The 17,696-nt window shown below is 42.9% G+C and overlaps 1 protein-coding gene across 3 annotated transcripts in view; it reads right to left on the reverse strand.

Annotated features, from left to right (window-relative positions):
- Alpk1 (alpha kinase 1) overlaps positions 1-17,696 on the reverse strand; it is an 86,088-nt gene that overhangs the window by 32,448 nt on the left and 35,944 nt on the right. For all 3 annotated transcript variants that reach the window (XM_042697608.1, XM_042697606.1, XM_042697607.1), the window contains exon 5: positions 5,513-5,711. In XM_042697608.1, coding sequence (XP_042553542.1) covers positions 5,513-5,711 — 199 coding nt within the window. The remainder of the gene's footprint in view (positions 1-5,512; positions 5,712-17,696) is intronic.

Raw genomic sequence — 17,696 nt, forward strand, 5'->3', positions numbered from 1 at the left:
ATTTTTTTAAGATTTATTTTTGGTGTTTTTGAGACAGGTTCTTACCAAGCTGGTCTGCAGCTTGTAATTATTCTGCCTCTGCCCCTGAGTACTGAAATTAGAGGCACATACCATCAGGCCTCTACAAATAGTTTCTGTTCTAAGATAGATGTATTCTAACAAAAATCATAACTTTCCTTGGAAATATTCTGTTTTAAAAACTATCAACAGGGGCTGGGAAGGTGGCTCAGTGGTAGAGCGCTTGCCTTGCATGCTCGAGGCCCTGGGTTCGATTCCTCAGCACCACATAAGCAAAAAGAAAAAAGCCGGAAGTGGCGCTGTGGCTCAAGTGGTAGAGCGCTAGCCTTGAGCTGAAGAGCTGAGGGACAGCGCCCAGGCCCTGAGTTCAGGCCCCACGACCGGACCCAAAAAAAAAAAAAACCAAAAAAAAAAACTATCAACGGTCCTATGTAAAACTGAAAGAGATGATATTTTCAGGAGATGGCAAGGTAAGCATCTACAAAGTATCTGAAATGGCAGTTTATTTTATATACAGACATGCATACATACATATATAATACTTGTATATATGTGTGCGTGTGTATGCATGTATCTAGACACCATACTAGTAGAGCAAGGGTAGCAAGAGGCTATGTGCAGAGTTGTCCACAACCAGGTTTCTTTACAGAATTATCACAAAGGAATTTAGGAAACAAGTGTGGGGAAGCTTAGAGTTAAAAAACAAAAAGCAAAACCTTTTCACTCATTTTTAAGCACCTGAACTTAATAGGAAGGCTTTGGCAATGGACAGTTGTCTTCCACAGGCAGAAAATCCAATCACTAGCTCTCTTGATGAGTGACTGAAATTCTTTTAACCCAGCCGGCCGGGTGCTTCTAAGGCTTCATGATCTCACTGCTCCAGTGCTCTTGGACCTCATCTCTACATCATCTACCACTTAAGCCACTGTTCCCCTTTCATCTTTACATGGTTAATGGTTAATTGCAGATAAGAGTCTCATCCACTTTCCTGTGCTGACTGGCTATGAACCTTAAAATTCTCAGATCTCAGCCTCCTGAGTAAGATAGGATTACAGGCATGAGGTACTTACTGGTGCCCAGGTTCCAAAATTTCTTTGAAGGCCTTCCCTGAGCACACTATTTCCACTTGCAAAGATAAATTAGCTGTGTAGATGGGACTTTCTAAAATGATTGTTAGGCTCTTTTCCATCTTTTGCAATGTGACTTTGCTATTCTTTTATAAAGAGGTGGAGTTTGGAGTGTATTTCTCCTCTTCTTGAACTTGAACTAGTCCCATGACCTGTTTATACCAACATTATGTGGTAGAGGTGACACTATGTATTTTATCCAGTTTGAGCACGTAAAGGTTGATTTTTCTGGGTTAAATCTGCTCAACCCTGGTCCATCTGAAATGTATTCCTGCAACAGGTTTAACAGCAGGGGAGAGAAGCAGGTAAAGAGAATGGTGAGAAAGAATAGAGATATAGCTCATGCTAATAGCTTGACTGCTAGCTTACACAGACCATGAGTTTGAGTCCCAGCTCTGCAGGAAAAAAAGGGAAAAGACAGAGAAAGAATAAAGCAGATGAAAATAGGAAGGAGAAGTTAAAAAGTTCAAAGAGAGGGGCTGGGAAGGTGGCTCAGTGGTAGAGCGCTTGCCTTGCATGCCTAAGGCCCTGGGTTCGATTCCTCAGCACCACATAAGCAAAAAGAAAAAAGCTGGAAGTGGCGCTGTGGCTCAAGTGGTAGAGCGCTAGCCTTGAGCTGAAGAGCTGAGGGACAGCGCCCAGGCCCAGAGTTCAGGCCCCACGACTGGACCCCCCCCCCCCAAAAAAAAAGTTCAAAGAGAATGAAAAACCCATATAATCACAATAACACTTCTAAGAGGAAGTAGATTCAGAGCTGGGGAAACACACTTAGGAAAAACTCTAACATTCAAGAAACTTACCTAACCTGAAGGAGGGGGAAAACATTCAATCTACCTTTAGACACACTTTGGTGAAACTATTAAAAAGAACCCACAGTAAGAAACTCTTAAAGGAAATAAAGACAGCATATTAACACAGGAACTATATGTAGCCTGAGAAAAAGCATTTTTAAAAATTAGTACTAGCATCCCACTATGCAACACCTGAAAAACAGGCTTTAGGAATCAAAAAACAGGTCTTTTTTTTTGTTGTTGTTGCATTCTAAGGTATTTTGGATTGTGGCAAGGGTGCAGGCAGGTCATAGTTAGATTGATAGGTAGCTGGCCATTGCCAAAATAATCTTCCATTTGAAGCTAATAAGAAATACTTTAGTATTGCATTTTTACATCTTTCTTTCTCTTTCTTTTCTTTTCTTTCTTTCTCTCCTTTCTGTCTTTTGTCCTTTCTTTCTTTTTTGTTGAGAGACCAGAACTTAAATTCCATACCTGATGCTTTGCTCATTGGCTGGCCCTCTACCCACTGAGCCACATCTCCATCCTCTTCACTTTTTGTCTTTTTAGTTTCATTTTGCTCATGAGTTATTTTGTTGTATTCATGCCAGTGGTAAGGTTTCCTTGGCAGTGAGGAGCTCTTCTCGGCACTCAAAACTGCCAGAACGTCCTTCTCCCTTTTCCGGCTCTTTCTCTTGGGTGGCTACATTCTTGTATCTTACAAAAAGAACTTACATGCTCTACCTGTTTTGTGGGTAATGTCTTCCAATTACGACAACTTTTGCAAAAAGATATTGATTTTCACCTCAATTGCTCTGTCGCTTTCAATATGTATGTGTAAGTTTGCATATGTATATGTATATATATATTTACAAGTTAAAAAACATGAGTGTCAGATTGTCTTTTTTAGGGTGTCCTACATGGTGAGAAACAGTGGACTTCTGGCCCTAGGACTCCCTCTTTGCACAAGGAGTCTATTTTCCTGTTCCTTTCATAGTTTCTTCTGTTTTCAAATAACTCTGTCTGCTTTAAACACTTTTCTGCCCTTTTAATCTCTGGTTGGTGGAGAAAAGGAATCCGAGCCCTAGACAGCAGCCATAGTAAACCTGTTTATCCATGGCGAGATGGACTGCCCTCTTCTTTTACCATGAACGCTCCTCCTGACGCTTTCTAATACACTTCCTCTCTCTACTTCAAGGCTTCCAAAGGCTGAGATGGAGCCCCTATTTCCATGTAACCTCTTCCTATACCCTCATGCTTCCTCCCATGGTCCCCATCCTCTCCTCCCTCTCTGAATCTACTTGGAGGCTCTAGATAAGATTTTTGGACAGCAGTTTACATATGGAAGACTTAACTCTGAGGCTGGGATACTTGTGAAGAGCTCCAACTGTTGGGACATGAGAATCGGGACCTGTGCCTTTCAGCATGGTGCTGTGAGCAGAGGACCTCACCATTCCTGATGATACTGTGGCTTGCTCCTTCTCAGAGGGAAAAACACTCTACCATCTTGGCTGGAGACAGGAGGGAAAGAATCTGAGCAAGTGCATTTAGTGGTGTGAAAATACAGTGATTGTGGTCCACGTTCTTCTTTCTTTGTGTTTGTGCCAGTGCTGGGGCTTAAACCCAGAGCCTTGTGCTCTTCTTTAGATTTCTGCTCTACCACTTGAGCCACACCTCCACTTCTGACTATTTTTTGCTGGTTAATTGGAGAGAAGAGTCTAACAGACTTTCCTGCCTGGGTTAGTTTTGAACCTTAATCTCTCAAATCTCAGACTCCTGAGTAGTGAGGATGACAAGTGTGAACCTGGCTTCAAATTCTTGCTCAAAACCAACACTAGCCCACCATGGTGCTGCAGCCCTCATCTGTGTCACCCCTAGAATTTGTCTCTTATGCCATTGTCCTCCGACACCACCAGGTGCATTTGTTGTTAGGTTACTTCATGCCTCAAACATCTTTGCTGCTCTCAGGAACATCTGGAACAAAATATTTTCTTTCTCAGTTCAATTCTGTCTCTGGAGTTGCACTAGAAAAGCCAATACTAAGACATGAGAACAATTGATACGCATTCGCAAGAACCTAAAAGGAAGTGAACTTGGGCTCTTAAGATAATTTCCAGGTTTGGAGCTATGGCTCAGTTGGTAGAGTGCTTGCCTGTAAAGCATCAGGTATTGAGTTTAAGTCCCAGTCTGGGGCCTAAACAGTAAAAAGCTTTCACAAACCCATTTTTTCCATGTCCTTTTCCTTCCTTCCTTCCTTCCTTCCTTCCTTCCTTCCTTCCTTCCTTCCTTCCTTCCTTTCTTTCTTTCCTTCCTTCCTTTCCTTTCTTTTCTTTCTTTTCTTTTCTTTCTTTCTTTCTTTCTTTTCTTTCTTTCTTTCTTTCTTTCTTTCTTTCTTTCTTTCTTTCTTTCTTTCTTTCTTTCTTTCTTTCTTTCTTTCTTTCTTCTTTCTTTCTTTCTTTCATGTTGGTCATGGGGCTTGAATTCTGGGCCTGGGCACTGTCTCTCAGCTCTTCAGCTCAAGGCTAGCACTCTACCATTTGAGCTACAGCACCACTTCCTGTTTTCTGTTGTTTATTGGAGATAAGAGTTTCATGGACTTTCCTGCCCAGGCTAGCTTTGAACCGTGATCCTCAGAGCTCAGCCTCCTAAGTAGCTAGGATTACAGGCGTGAGCCACCGGCACCCGGCTTTCCATGTCTTTTTCTTTCTGTGTCTTCCTCTCTTTATTCAGCAGCTCAGTGTAGTCGCTACACTCCTTTTCAAAGGAAATGAAGAACATTTAACGTCTTACAGACCAGAATATTAAAATAATAGCAGTAACTAACATCAAGCAATAGAAAAAAGAGCTTCAGTTTTGTGTTTGGGAGTGGGAAGAGGCCTTTACTTCTGGAAATGAGAACAGCAAAGCAGGCTGCATTTCTAAATCCAATGGGTACTGGTGATTTAAGTAATTCTGGAATTCTTTGCAGGTGGACTTGGCTGTGACACATCACCGGCCCCCTCTCCCCTCGAAGCCCCCTACTTTCAGCTCTCCATCTTAAGTTAGACTGTCAGCCTCATTTTTCATCTCATTCAATGTGACAGGAGGGAAAGAAAAAGATACTTTCAGACCTAATCAGGTACTGTACCGGTGTTGTGAATGACAAGGAAAAAAAAAAATACCAACCCTCAAATTGCTTCAGTGGGTTTGTTAGCTTCATTGTTAGCTTAGTCAAGTGGCCCTACAGAAAGAAGACAGGAGAGCTAAGAGAAAATACTAGAATTCTAATCTGCTTTTTAAAGGCTCTTGGTCAGAAGTATAGCAATTCAGATACCCCTGTTTGAAAGCAGCAGGATAGATTTGTTAGGGGACAAAAGCTCCAATTAGTATTTTCCACACCCTTTCACAATTTTCTTCCCTGCTTTTGGCTCTGAAACCCTTTATGCCAGGGCCTTTGTGCCGGCAGAGAGGCGGGTGCAAAGGCTGGCGCGGCGGGAGAGACGCGGGGCAGAGGTGGCACGCAGGCCCCAGTGCCCTTGGGCGCCTGCAGAGTTCAAGTAGCTCTGCAGCCAGGGGCAGATGAGGACCAGACGACCCAGGACACAGAACACAGCCTACCTGAGTTGACGGATATCCTGGCCTGGCGAATAACCACCTGAGGGGCGATGGGTGTGGCTGGCTGCAGCTTATGCAGGCCCTTGGCCACCTGCAGGAGTTTTCCAGAAACATCGAGTCCATACAGGAACCTGTCCATCAAGAAGACGATGGCCGAGGCCACTGCACAGTCCTGAGCCACTATGGAGGCTCGCAAGGCCGCCTGGAGATGCGAAATAGAGCAGACAAAGAAACATAGCCAGGACCCTAAAATAAGACCTGCCCCCCACACCCTGCCCCCATCTCGGGGCTATTAATTAAAACAACAGCCCAGGGGGAGTTCTCAAGATGGCGACGGGGCAGTAGGGAAACGCCACAGCTCTCTCCAACCAAAAAGAGAGTTCGAGTTCCAACCTTTAATCTCCCCAAGAGACCGACAACAACAAAAAGACGAACACTCAGAGAAAAACCAGAGGTGGAAAATAACAAAAAAAGAAAGAGAGGAAAAGAAGAATTTCAGAACAGAGAAGAGCGAAGACCCCTCCCCCAACCTTTACTGGCCGCGCGGCAGTGCGCCAAGCCGCCGGCCAGCCGGCCCGGCAGGGGCTGCCGGAGCCACAGAGACACAGGGGGCTGCTTGCAGATCACCAGGTACCGGATTGCAGAACAGCAGATCGCCAGGAACAGAGAAACCTACCAGCCGGGAGTCTCCAGGAGGATCCCACCCCACCCATCACTCTCCACCGGAGCGGAGAGGCTCCATCCCGCCAAAGCCGCCCGGCACCAGCAGCGCCACAAAGGGACCTGTCGCGATCGCAACGACCCGGCGGGGGGCCGCCCAACCCAGCCCGCAACCACCCCAACTGAACTCGGACTGCAACAACAACTGACGGACTGCAACAACAACTGACGACCTACAGGGTGAGTACCCATCAGGGGACAGGGAATCCATCAAGGGAGACCAGAGCTGGAGGGAATCCCCAGACCCTGACCTAGACTCCCTACCCCAACACCCGGACCACAGGACCCACTAAAACTGGGAACTGTTCGAGAGCCCCACCAGCCGGTGGAGCACACTCTGCTGGCCAGGCCAGAGCAAGAGCGCCCCGGGAAGGGAGCTTAAATGCTCAAGCCAGGAACAGTGCCCCTGGGTCAAGACTACCAACAGTAGAAGAAATTTGAACTGTGTCCTCCAGGCTGCATAACCAAGGTGGTATACACATTAGCACAGGCCTAACGAGCGCGCTCCAGGCTGGGGCCGGAACCAGGCCAGGGGACCGGCGCCTGAACAAAGCAAAAAGGGTCAGAAGTGGGGCTGTGGCTCAAATGGTAGGGTGCCAGCCCTGAGCTGAAGAGCTGAGGGACAGCACCCAAACCTAGAGTTCAAGCCCACAACCAGCCCAAAACAAACAAAAACACATCAGGAGCCCATAGCAGACTCCAGTATTTGGGAGAGTGCATCCAGAGCATCTGATCTTCCCAAGAGCACCCGCAGGAGCAAACACAAGCAGTCTAGGCTGCTCAACCCTTCCAAAGGCGGGAATTGCTACAGCAGAGAGCTGAGAATCCTAAGTGAATAGCAGCTGGAAATAGGCTCCCAACAGAATCCAGATCAGACACAGACTCTCTCTACCAATAGAGAATCAGCAACCAAGCAAAGACAGACACACCAAAACAAGATTGAAGAGCAGTCTCCTGAACCCCCATGCGAAAATCACAGAGAAAAATCACAAGGTTTACCACTACCCAGGACAGCAAGCTCACCTCAAAAGCCAGCAGCCACGCAGGGGAGAGCCCCAGTGGGAGCAAAGCAGGAATGGAAGACAAAAACTACATCCAAGGGTTGCTGGAGGCAATGACTCAAGAAATAAAGCGAGAAATGGATCAGAAATTGAAAGAGCACAAGGATGAACTATCAAAAGATATACAGGATATCAAACAAAAATTGGATGCAAAAATAGAAGCTGCACAAACCTCAGTAAGAAGTGAGATAAACGCCAAATTAGAGGTAATGCATACTGATATCACCTCATTGAGAGGTGAGATCAGTACTCTGAGAACCAACATTGAATCCATAAAGGGATCCATTTCCATCATGCAAACCACAATAGAAGCCACGGTCAACAGAGTGAATGAAATGGAAGGTAGAGTGTCAGATACAGAAGACAGAATACACCAACTGGACCAAAAAGTGACAGATATGGAAAAATCACTCAAATTAAACCAAAGGGAAATTCAAGAGCAAGCAGATAATGCTAAAAAATTTAACCTTCGCATAATCGGAGTGGACGAAGGTGAGGAATTCCAGAGCAAGGGAATGCAACACCTATTTAACAAGATAGTCAATGAAAATTTTCCCCACCTCAAAAACGACCATCTTAACTACATCACAAAAGCTTATCGAACACCCAACAAGCAAGATCCCAGGAGAAACACTTCTAGGCACATAATAGTAACAATGATGGATCTGAATAATAAGGAAACAATCCTGCATGCAGCAAAAATGAAGAAGGAGCTATACTACAACGGGAAAAAAATTAGAATCACTGCAGATCTCTCCACACAAACAATGAATGCAAGAAAAGCCTGGGAAAGCACCATACGAGCCCTGAGAGCCAATAACTGCCAACCCAGACTGATATACCCGGCAAAGCTAGCATTCACATTCGATGGAGAACTGAAAACTTTTAATAGCAAAGAAAAACTAAATGAATACATAAACATTAAGCCAGCATTACAAAGAATTCTAAGAGGGGGGACACAACCTGAAGAAAGCAACCAGGAACTGGGACCTGCCCCAAACAGGCATTACTCAAAGTCTAACTGAGCAAGCACAGGAGGAAAGGAAAGAAGAAAAACTTAGGAAAACGGAATGGCAGGGACAACAATGCATCTCTCTATACTTTCTCTTAATATAAATGGGCTGAATTCGCCAATTAAAAGAAAACGAACTGAGGACTGGATCAGAAAACAAGACCCATCCATCTGTTGCCTTCAGGAGACCCACCTCTCAGCCAAACATACAAACAAACTCAGAGTGAAGGGGTGGAAAAGGATCTACCAATCAAATTCCCCCAATAAGAAAGCAGGTGTAGCTATCCTGATATCTGACAAAATAAACTTTTCATTAAAATCAGTACAGAAAGACAAGGACGGACATTACATATTAATAAAGGGAACAATCCAAGAGGAGGATATAACCATCATCAACTTATATGCCCCAAATATCGGTGCACCCAGATATGTTAAACAAATGCTCTCAAACTTACAGAATAAAATAGATCCCAATACGATAATACTAGGAGACTTTAACACGCCACTCTCACCAAAGGACAGGTCTACCAACCAGAGGATTGGCAAAGAAGCTACCGAATTAAGTGAGGCCATACTTCAAGCGGAATTAACTGACATCTACCGAGTATTTCACCCTAAAACAACACAGTACACATTCTTCTCAGCAGCTCATGGAACTTTCTCCAAAATAGACCATATCATAGTTCATTCAAGGAACTTAAGCAAATACAAAGGGATCGACATAATCCCCTGTATCCTATCTGACCACAGTGGAATCAAGCTAGCTCTCAATAACAAAGCATACCGCAGAAATTTCTCTAATACATGGAAATTGAACAGCACACTCCTTAACAAGGCCTGGGTAACAGAAGAGATCCGAGAAGAAATAAAGCATTTCCTAGAACTCAATGAAAATGAAAACACCTCACAAAGAAACTTGTGGGACACAGCAAAAGCAGTCCTGAGGGGCAAATTTATTGCCCTCAGTGCCCACATCAAGAGAATGGAGACAGACCAAGTAAATAATCTCATGTTGCAACTAAAACAGCTAGAAAAACAAGAAAAAATGGGACCTAAAGCTACTAGACGAAGCCAGATAACCAAATTGAGAGCAGAGATTAACCAATTAGAAAATCAGAAAACCATAACCAAAATAAACCAAACAAAAAGCTGGTTCTTTGAAAAAATAAACAAAATTGACGGCCCGTTGGCAAGATTAATTAAAAAAAGAAGAGAGGAAACCCATATTAATAGGATTAGGGATGCCACGGGAAACATCACAACACGTACCCAAGATATCCAAACAATTCTAACAGACTACTTTCAAAAGCTATACTCTCTAAAGGAAGAAAATCTGGCGGAAATGGATGCATTTTTAGAGAAATACAAGTTACCCAAACTGAGCAAAGAAGAAGTTAACCAATTAAATAAGCCAATATCCTATAATGAGATACAGGAAGCTATCAAAAGTCTTCCAACAAAAAAAAGCCCAGGACCAGATGGATTCACAGCAGAATTCTATAAGACCTTTAAAGAAGAACTAATACCCATACTCCTCAAGCTCTTCAGAGAAACAGAGAAGGAGGGAGCTATCCCAAACTCATTCTACGAAGCCAATATCACACTCATCCCCAAACCAGGCAAAGACCCAACCAAAAAGGAGAATTACAGGCCAATCTCCTTGATGAACACAGATGCAAAGATCCTTAACAAGATTCTAGCTAACAGAATCCAGAAACACATAAAAAAAATAATACACTATGATCAGGTAGGCTTCATCCCAGAGACACAGGGATGGTTTAACATACGTAAGTCAATAAATGTAATCCAGCATATCAACAGAGCCAAGGTCAAGAATCACATGATTATCGCCACAGATGCAGAAAAGGCCTTTGATAAAATTCAACATTCATTCATGCTAAAAGCTCTGGAGAAAATAGGAATAGAAGGAACATTTCTAAAAACAATAAAAGCCATTTATGACAGACCAATAGCCAATATTATACTTAATGGGGAAAAGCTACAACCAATCCTCCTAAAAACAGGAACAAGGCAAGGATGTCCACTGTCTCCACTCCTCTTCAACATAGTCCTAGAACCCTTAGCCAGGGCAATAAGGCAAGAAAAAGACATTAAAGGGATCCGCATAGGGAAAGAAGAAGTGAAACTATCCCTTTTTGCAGACGACATGATACTATACCTCCACGATCCCAAAAACTCCATCCCCAAACTTTTAGAAATCATAAGTCACTTCGGCAAAATAGCAGGATACAAAATAAACCCACAAAAATCAGTTGCCTTCCTATACACTGATAACGCACAGGAAGAGAGGGAAATAAAGGGAGCAACCCCATTCACAATAACCTCCCAAAAAATAAAATATTTAGGAATTAACCTAACCAAAGATGTAAAAGAACTATTTAATGAGAACTATAAAAAGTTAAAGAAAGAAATTGCAGAAGACACTAGGAAATGGAAAGACCTCCCATGCTCCTGGATAGGCCGACTTAATATAGTAAAGATGGTGATACTTCCAAAACTAATATACAAATTCAATGCAATTCCTATTAAAATCCCAATGACGTACATCACTGAAATACAGAAAACAGTCCAAAAATTTATATGGAACAACAAAAGACCTAGAATAGCCAAAACAATTCTAGGGGATAAAGACAATATGGGAGGGCTATCCATGCCGAACTTCAAACTCTACTACAGAGCTATAATCACAAAGACAGCATGGTACTGGCACAAAAACAGACCCGAAGACCAATGGAACAGAATAGAAGATCCAGATATAAATCCACAGGCCTACAGCCAGCTGATATTCGACAAAGGAGCCAAAGACATACAATGGAAGAAACACAGCCTCTTCAACCGCTGGTGCTGGGAAAACTGGGCAGCCACATGCAGAAAACTAAAAGTGGACCCCAGCCTATCACCATGCACCAACATCAACTCAAAATGGATTAAAGACCTTAACATTAAACCTGAATCTCTGAAACTACTGCAGGACAGAGTAGGAGAGACACTTGAACTAATAGGCACAGGAAGGAACTTCCTGAACAGAGTCCCAGGGTCACAACAAGTTGGAGAGAGACTCGACAAATGGGACTACCTTAAAATAAAAAGCTTCTGCACAGCTAAATCTATCGCAACTAAGCTAGAAAGACAACCAACTAATTGGGAAAAAATATTTACCAGCAATATATCAGACAAGGGGTTAACATCCTGTATATACAGGGAACTCAAGAAACTAATCCCTCCCAAACCTAACAAACCAATTACTAAATGGGCAAGGGAACTAAAGAGGGACTTCTCAAATGAAGAAATAAAAATGGCAAAGAAACACATGAGGAAATGTTCATCATCCCTGGTGGTGAAGGAAATGCAAATAAAGACAACCCTGAGATACCACCTTACCCCAGTCAGAATGTCCCACATCCACAAATCAGCCAACGACAAATGCTGGAGGGGATGTGGAGAAAGAGGAACCCTATTACACTGCTGGTGGGAATGTACACTTATACAACCACTTTGGAAAGCAGTCTGGAGGGTCCTTAGAAAGCTAAAGATTGACCTCCCTTACGACCCAGTCATACCACTTCTAGGCATCTACCCTGAACAACAGGAACCAATATACAAGGACACGTGCACCTCCATGTTTATTGCAGCACTGTTCGCAATAGCTAGGATATGGAAACAACCTAGGTGCCCCACCACAGATGAATGGATCCAAAAATTGTGGTATCTATACACAATGGAATATTATGCAGCCATTAGAAATGACAAAATAATGGCATTTGCAGGGAAATGGATGGAGCTAGAAGGAATCATGTTGAGCGAGGTAAGCCAAGAACGAAGAGACAAACGGTACATGGTCTCCCTCATAAGTGGATGCTAAATCCAAAAGGTTAGTGATACGACAAAACTAACAGGACTTAAGAAACAAAGAACTCCCGCTCATCTGGTTGAACCACTACTAAATATCCTCATGCTGCTGATCACAAATATGGTATATAACATGTGAACACTGTTATATATTACAGACTGTGGTAGACAATTTACTCCAGGGAAGTTAGAATGAACTTGTGACTTTGAAATTATGTAATCATTTAATCACAATCAAAAAAAAAAAAAAAAAAAAGAACCTCGGGGAAGGGAGGGAGGGAGGGGATGGTAGGGGGAAAACAATGGAGGGGGTAACAATGTTCAAGAGGAAGTGTACTCATAACCTCACTCATGTAACTGTGACCCTCTGTATAGTAGCTTTACAATAAAAAAAAAAAAAAAAGTAAAAAAAAAAAAAAAGAAAAAAAAATCAAGAAAACAGATCTGCATTAAGCTAGGAACATAATTACTATTGAAAACATCCAAGTTAACATTTGTTATTAATATGTATAAAAGCAGATTTGCTTGACTGTAGCTGTTAACATACCATTCTATTTCTTTGATTAAACAAATCCATAACTGAAAAAAAAAAAAAAAAAAAAAAAAAAAAAAAAAAAAACAACAGCCCAAATGATGAGGGAGGAGGAGGAGGAAGAGGGGAAGGGCGAGGGGGAGGGGGAGGAGGGGGGAGGGGGAGGGGGAGGGGGAGGAGGGGGAGGGGGTGGGGGTGGGGGAGGGGGAGGGGGAGGAGGAGGAGGAGGAGGAGGAGAGAGAATTTAGATGAGTTGATTAATTAAGGATAAAATAATATTTCCATCATTCCGTTTACTCCCGTCCCCCATGATGATCCTAAAATTATACAATATGCAAAGTATCAAGGGCAAAAATAAATCAAAGTAAGCCATGGTTTTCACTACTCATCCTCTGTCTTCCACAGATCCCTCAGTACTGTCTCCGTCCTCCCTGACAAGGATGTCAGAGGGTTTCTTCCAGAGCTTGTTTATCTCTCTCTTCCCTCCCTCCTTCTCTCCTGCATTCCTTCCCTCCTTCCATCTCTTTTTTTCCTTATTTTCTCTCTCCTTTCCTCCTTCTTTCTCTCATCTTCTTTTTCCTTTTACACCCTCTCTCCTTCTCCTCTTTTTCCCTTTTAGTCATCATTATATCTGTATGAACTCTCCACATCAATATATAACACCCTGCTTTATTTATTGAATACACTTCTTTTTTTGAGACAGAGTCTCATTAAAAAATTAAATTGTTATTATAAAGGTACAGAGGTGTTATAGTTACATAAGTCAGATAAAGAGTGCATTTCTTTTTGGACAATGTCACCCCTTCCAGCCAGGCTGGCTTTGTCTAAACTCGTGATATACCTGCCAGAGCCTCGCAAGTACTGAACTTATGGGTGTATTGCTTTATGCCCAGCTCTGTGGCATACATTTTAATTAAGAAGAAGAATTCCAGATGACATTTTTAATTGATTTACATCATCATGTTTAGTTAATGAACAAGAAATGAAGAAACAGGTGTGACATGAAAATGTAACATGAGGGGGAAGTAAAAATAGCAAATAAATAATAAAATAAAGTACATAAGTATTTTCTATGGGAAAATGCTATGTTAGACCTTAGAATGGTTTATACAATTACAAGCCTGAATGAGGTGGTCATTCACTGTTATTATTATTTAAATTTATGACTACTATTTTTACGTGCTACACAAAACCAAGCCGAGTGGTTTGTAAGCATGTTTGTTCACAGATGAAAGCTGAAAAGCAGCGTAAGCATTTGCCTATTACAGTGTTACTCTACAAAGCACCACTTTCTTTACATCACAGTCTTAAGTACTAACACTCATCTGGAAAAATAAGGTGCCAGCCACAGTGTGAACCTTGTTAGATGAATAATTCACCCAGTCCTCACAGCAATCAGAGGCTGGTTCTATCTTAAGCAGCAATCGGAGGCTGGTTCTATCTTAAGCACGGTTACAGAAGGGACACTGGGGATTCAGAAGCTGAGTCACATGCTCGTGTCACATGACCTGGGACATGGTGACCTGTCACATGACCAGTGCACATGGCTTCTGTGGTCATCTACCTAGAGAAACCTGGAGGGTTGGATAGCATTTAAGCTAATACGTACTATAAATTCAGTCGATGCGGTTGCAGCTGCTGCTTTTAGCAAGGCTTAAATTTGACAAATTGAAAATGTTTAAACCCAAACTCTTGAGGCTGAAATAAAAGGGTTGATTGAACTGTGAACAAATGCTAGCCAGAGAAAGGGCCTGGTCTTGGAGCAAGTTTCCATTACTTCCAAAAGCAAAGCCAGGTAGTGGCTAAGGTTAAGTCTTTGTATTTTTATAAAGAAAATTTAGAGAATGGAGACATAAGTTATTTACTGTGGGTCTGCAATGTTTGTAGATAAGAGGGTGGGAGTATGCAAAGAGAGGGAAGCTTTGGGGTAGGAGGCTGTCCAATAAGAAGGACTGGTTTCTTTTTTGTGCTTCTGAATTGGTTGGGTTGTAATTCTTGCTTCTGGATTGGCTGGGCTGTAATTCTTGCTTCTAGATTGGTTGGGTTGGAGTTCTTGCTTCTGGATTGGTTGGGCGATCATTCTTACTTCTAGATTGGTTAGCTGTAATTCTTGCTTCTGGATTGGATGGGCTGTAAGATGTGGTGGCATCTAGGGGGTTGTGATGGGATTAAGGTTTTATTCCTGTCACCCTCTCATGGCTGTGAGGACCTTGCAGGGTCCTCAGTCACCAGCAAACGCCTTTTTGACCCTTGATGTATGGTTCTTCTCTGCCTTCTCTTTGGTCCCCATGTGACCTTCCAAACCCTGAAGCAACCTGCAAGAAACCACTGAAAGACCATGTTCAGAGGCAGGCTGCTCTTCAGAGGTGACCCCTCTCTCTTTTCCTTGCTGATAATAATGGTTTCCATCTTTACAGCTCTACCTGGCTTGTGAAGAATGTTCACACCTACCAGCTTATTTGAATTTTTAACCACCCTCAGAAAGAAATGAGGAGCCAGGCACTGGCGGTAATCACAAGGGTAATGTTCACTATTCAGGAAGCTGACATCTGAGGATTGTGATTCAAAGCCAGTCCTTGCAAGAAAGTTTGTGAGGCTTTTTTTTTTTTTGTCAGTCGTGGGGCTTGAACTCTGGGCCTGGGCGCTGTTCCTCAGCTCTTCAGCTCAAGGCGAGCACTCTACCACTTGAGCTACAGCGCCACTTCCAGTTTTCTGGTGGTTTATTGGAGATAGGAGTCTCACGGTCTCTCCTGCCCGGGCTGGCTTTGAACCGCGATCCTCAGATCTCAGCCTCCTGAGTAGCTAGGATTACAGGCGTGAGCCACCAGCACCCGGCTTTTGTGAGGCTTTTATCTCCAAGCAACTACCAAAAAGCTGGAGGTAAAGCTGTGGCTCAAGTGGTAGAATGCTAGCTTTGAGGAAATTTTACTCAAGGGACTATGTCCAGGCCTGGGTTCAAGTTTCAGGACCAGTATGCATGTGCACACACACACACACACACACACACACACACACACACACACACACACAGCATTAAATGAGGAACTGAGTCTGAGAGCTTAGGTTACTTCCCAAAGTGAAAAAATTTCAAGGAAGACAGAGCCAGACAGGATCTCCTCCTCCCCTCTTCCTCTTCCTCTCCCTCTCCTTCTTCTTCCCTTTCTCTTCTTTCTCCCTTTTTATTTATCATTGTGTTTATCTACTTGTGATATGAAGCACATAACATACCATTTATTGAGGTGTATACTTCTGTAGTGTTAAATATTCTCACACGGTAGCAAAGTAAATTTCCAAAAGTTTTCATCATCCAAATTTGACTATCAACGTATTTAGCAACTTCTCCTTCCCCTAAATCTGGTCAACCCACCATTCTATTTCCTGTTCCTATGAATCCCAGCACTTCAGATATTCTGTATGAATGGAGTCCACATTGCATTTGGATGCCTGGCTTGCTTCTTTCAGCGTGGTGCCTTCAAGGTTCATCCTTATTGTAGTATGTGACAACATTTTCTCCTTTTTAAGGTCAAATGTTGTTCCATTGTGCATGTGTACTATAGGTTGTTTATGCAAATTCTCAGCTGTTGTGAAGAGTTCCACACGATCATAGATGTGCACCTGCTCCAATTTGAGACCCTGCTCCAATTCTTTTCTTCAGATGGGAACTCACCATATAGCCCAGACTGGTCTCAAACTTAGGATCCTCCTGCCTCATAATCCAGAGGGCTGCGATTAGAGGCATAAACTACCACATCCAGCTACAATCCTTTTGGCTATATTTACACCCCAAAGTGGGATTTCTGGATCATATTAGATTTTTTTGTGTGTGCTGGAGGGGTCATACTGTTTTAATAGGGGTCACACAACATTTTTCCATCTCAAACAACAGGATTCCATTTGCCCCACATTGTAGCCCACAAGTGTCTCGAGGGTCAATTGGTCCCCTGCTTTTCCTCTGTGGTTAAATCAAGGTCATTTGGAGCAGTGCCTATTGGAGCAAAATAGTTCTTTGGAGCTAGTGCTGAATTCACTATTGAGTCTAAGCAGTGGGTGTAGGAGCGCTGATCTATCATACCTTTTATTGTGATGAAAGTATGGTAAGGGGAAAAAGACAAAAACAAGGTCCCACGAAAAGAGTGTTTCTGTTATATATAAATATAAATAAATAAATAAATATATTATATATATATATATATTTGGGTCCGGTCATGGGGTCTGAATTCTGGGCCTGGGCGCTGTCCCTCAGCTCTTCAGCTCAAGGCTAGCGCTCTACCACTTGAGCCACAGCGCCACTTCCAGCTTTTTTCTTTTTGCTTATGTGGTGCTAATGAATCGAACCCAGGGACTCAGGCATGCAAGGCAAGTGCTCTACCACTGAGCCACCTTCCCAGCCCCATCTGTTGTATATTTTTAAAAAGAGAAAGGAGAAAAAAACTTCTCAGGAGATAGCTTTAATGTTGGTGCTTTGAAATTCCCAGAAGAACTATATGGCTCAAATGATAGAAAGCTAGCATTGAGTATGAAAGCTTAGTGCCCAGGCCCTGAGTTCAAGCTCCAGGACTGGCACAAAAAAAAAAAAAGAAAAGAAAAAGAAAAAAAAGAAAGAAAAATAAACAAAAAGAAATGTGGACAGTATCTCTTTGCTGTGCTGTTTCAGGGTTGGAGAGAATTTGGGTCACACAGTCAGCACAGAGTAAGGCGAATTGTAGGTGTTTAGTTGACGACACAGAACACCATGGAAGAACTCCATCATTTTATCCTTCTGTGACAAAATATTAACAATTGGCAAAGGCTGGTTCTGGAAGTAAGTGTGGGTGAAATGTTCAGGAGACTCACTTCTTCCTCTTCTTCCTCCTCCTCTCCCCCTCTCCTCCTCTTCCTCCTCCTGCCCCCCTCCTCCTCTTCTTTTTGTCGGTCCAGGGTCTTGAACTCAGGGCTGGTCCCTCAGCTCTTCAGCTCAAGGCTAGCACTCTACCACTTGGGCTACAATGCCAC

Source organism: Dipodomys spectabilis, unplaced genomic scaffold (assembly GCF_019054845.1).
Source record: "Dipodomys spectabilis isolate Male_0828 unplaced genomic scaffold, ASM1905484v1 ptg000225l, whole genome shotgun sequence".
Classification (NCBI taxonomy): Eukaryota; Metazoa; Chordata; class Mammalia; order Rodentia; family Heteromyidae; genus Dipodomys; species Dipodomys spectabilis.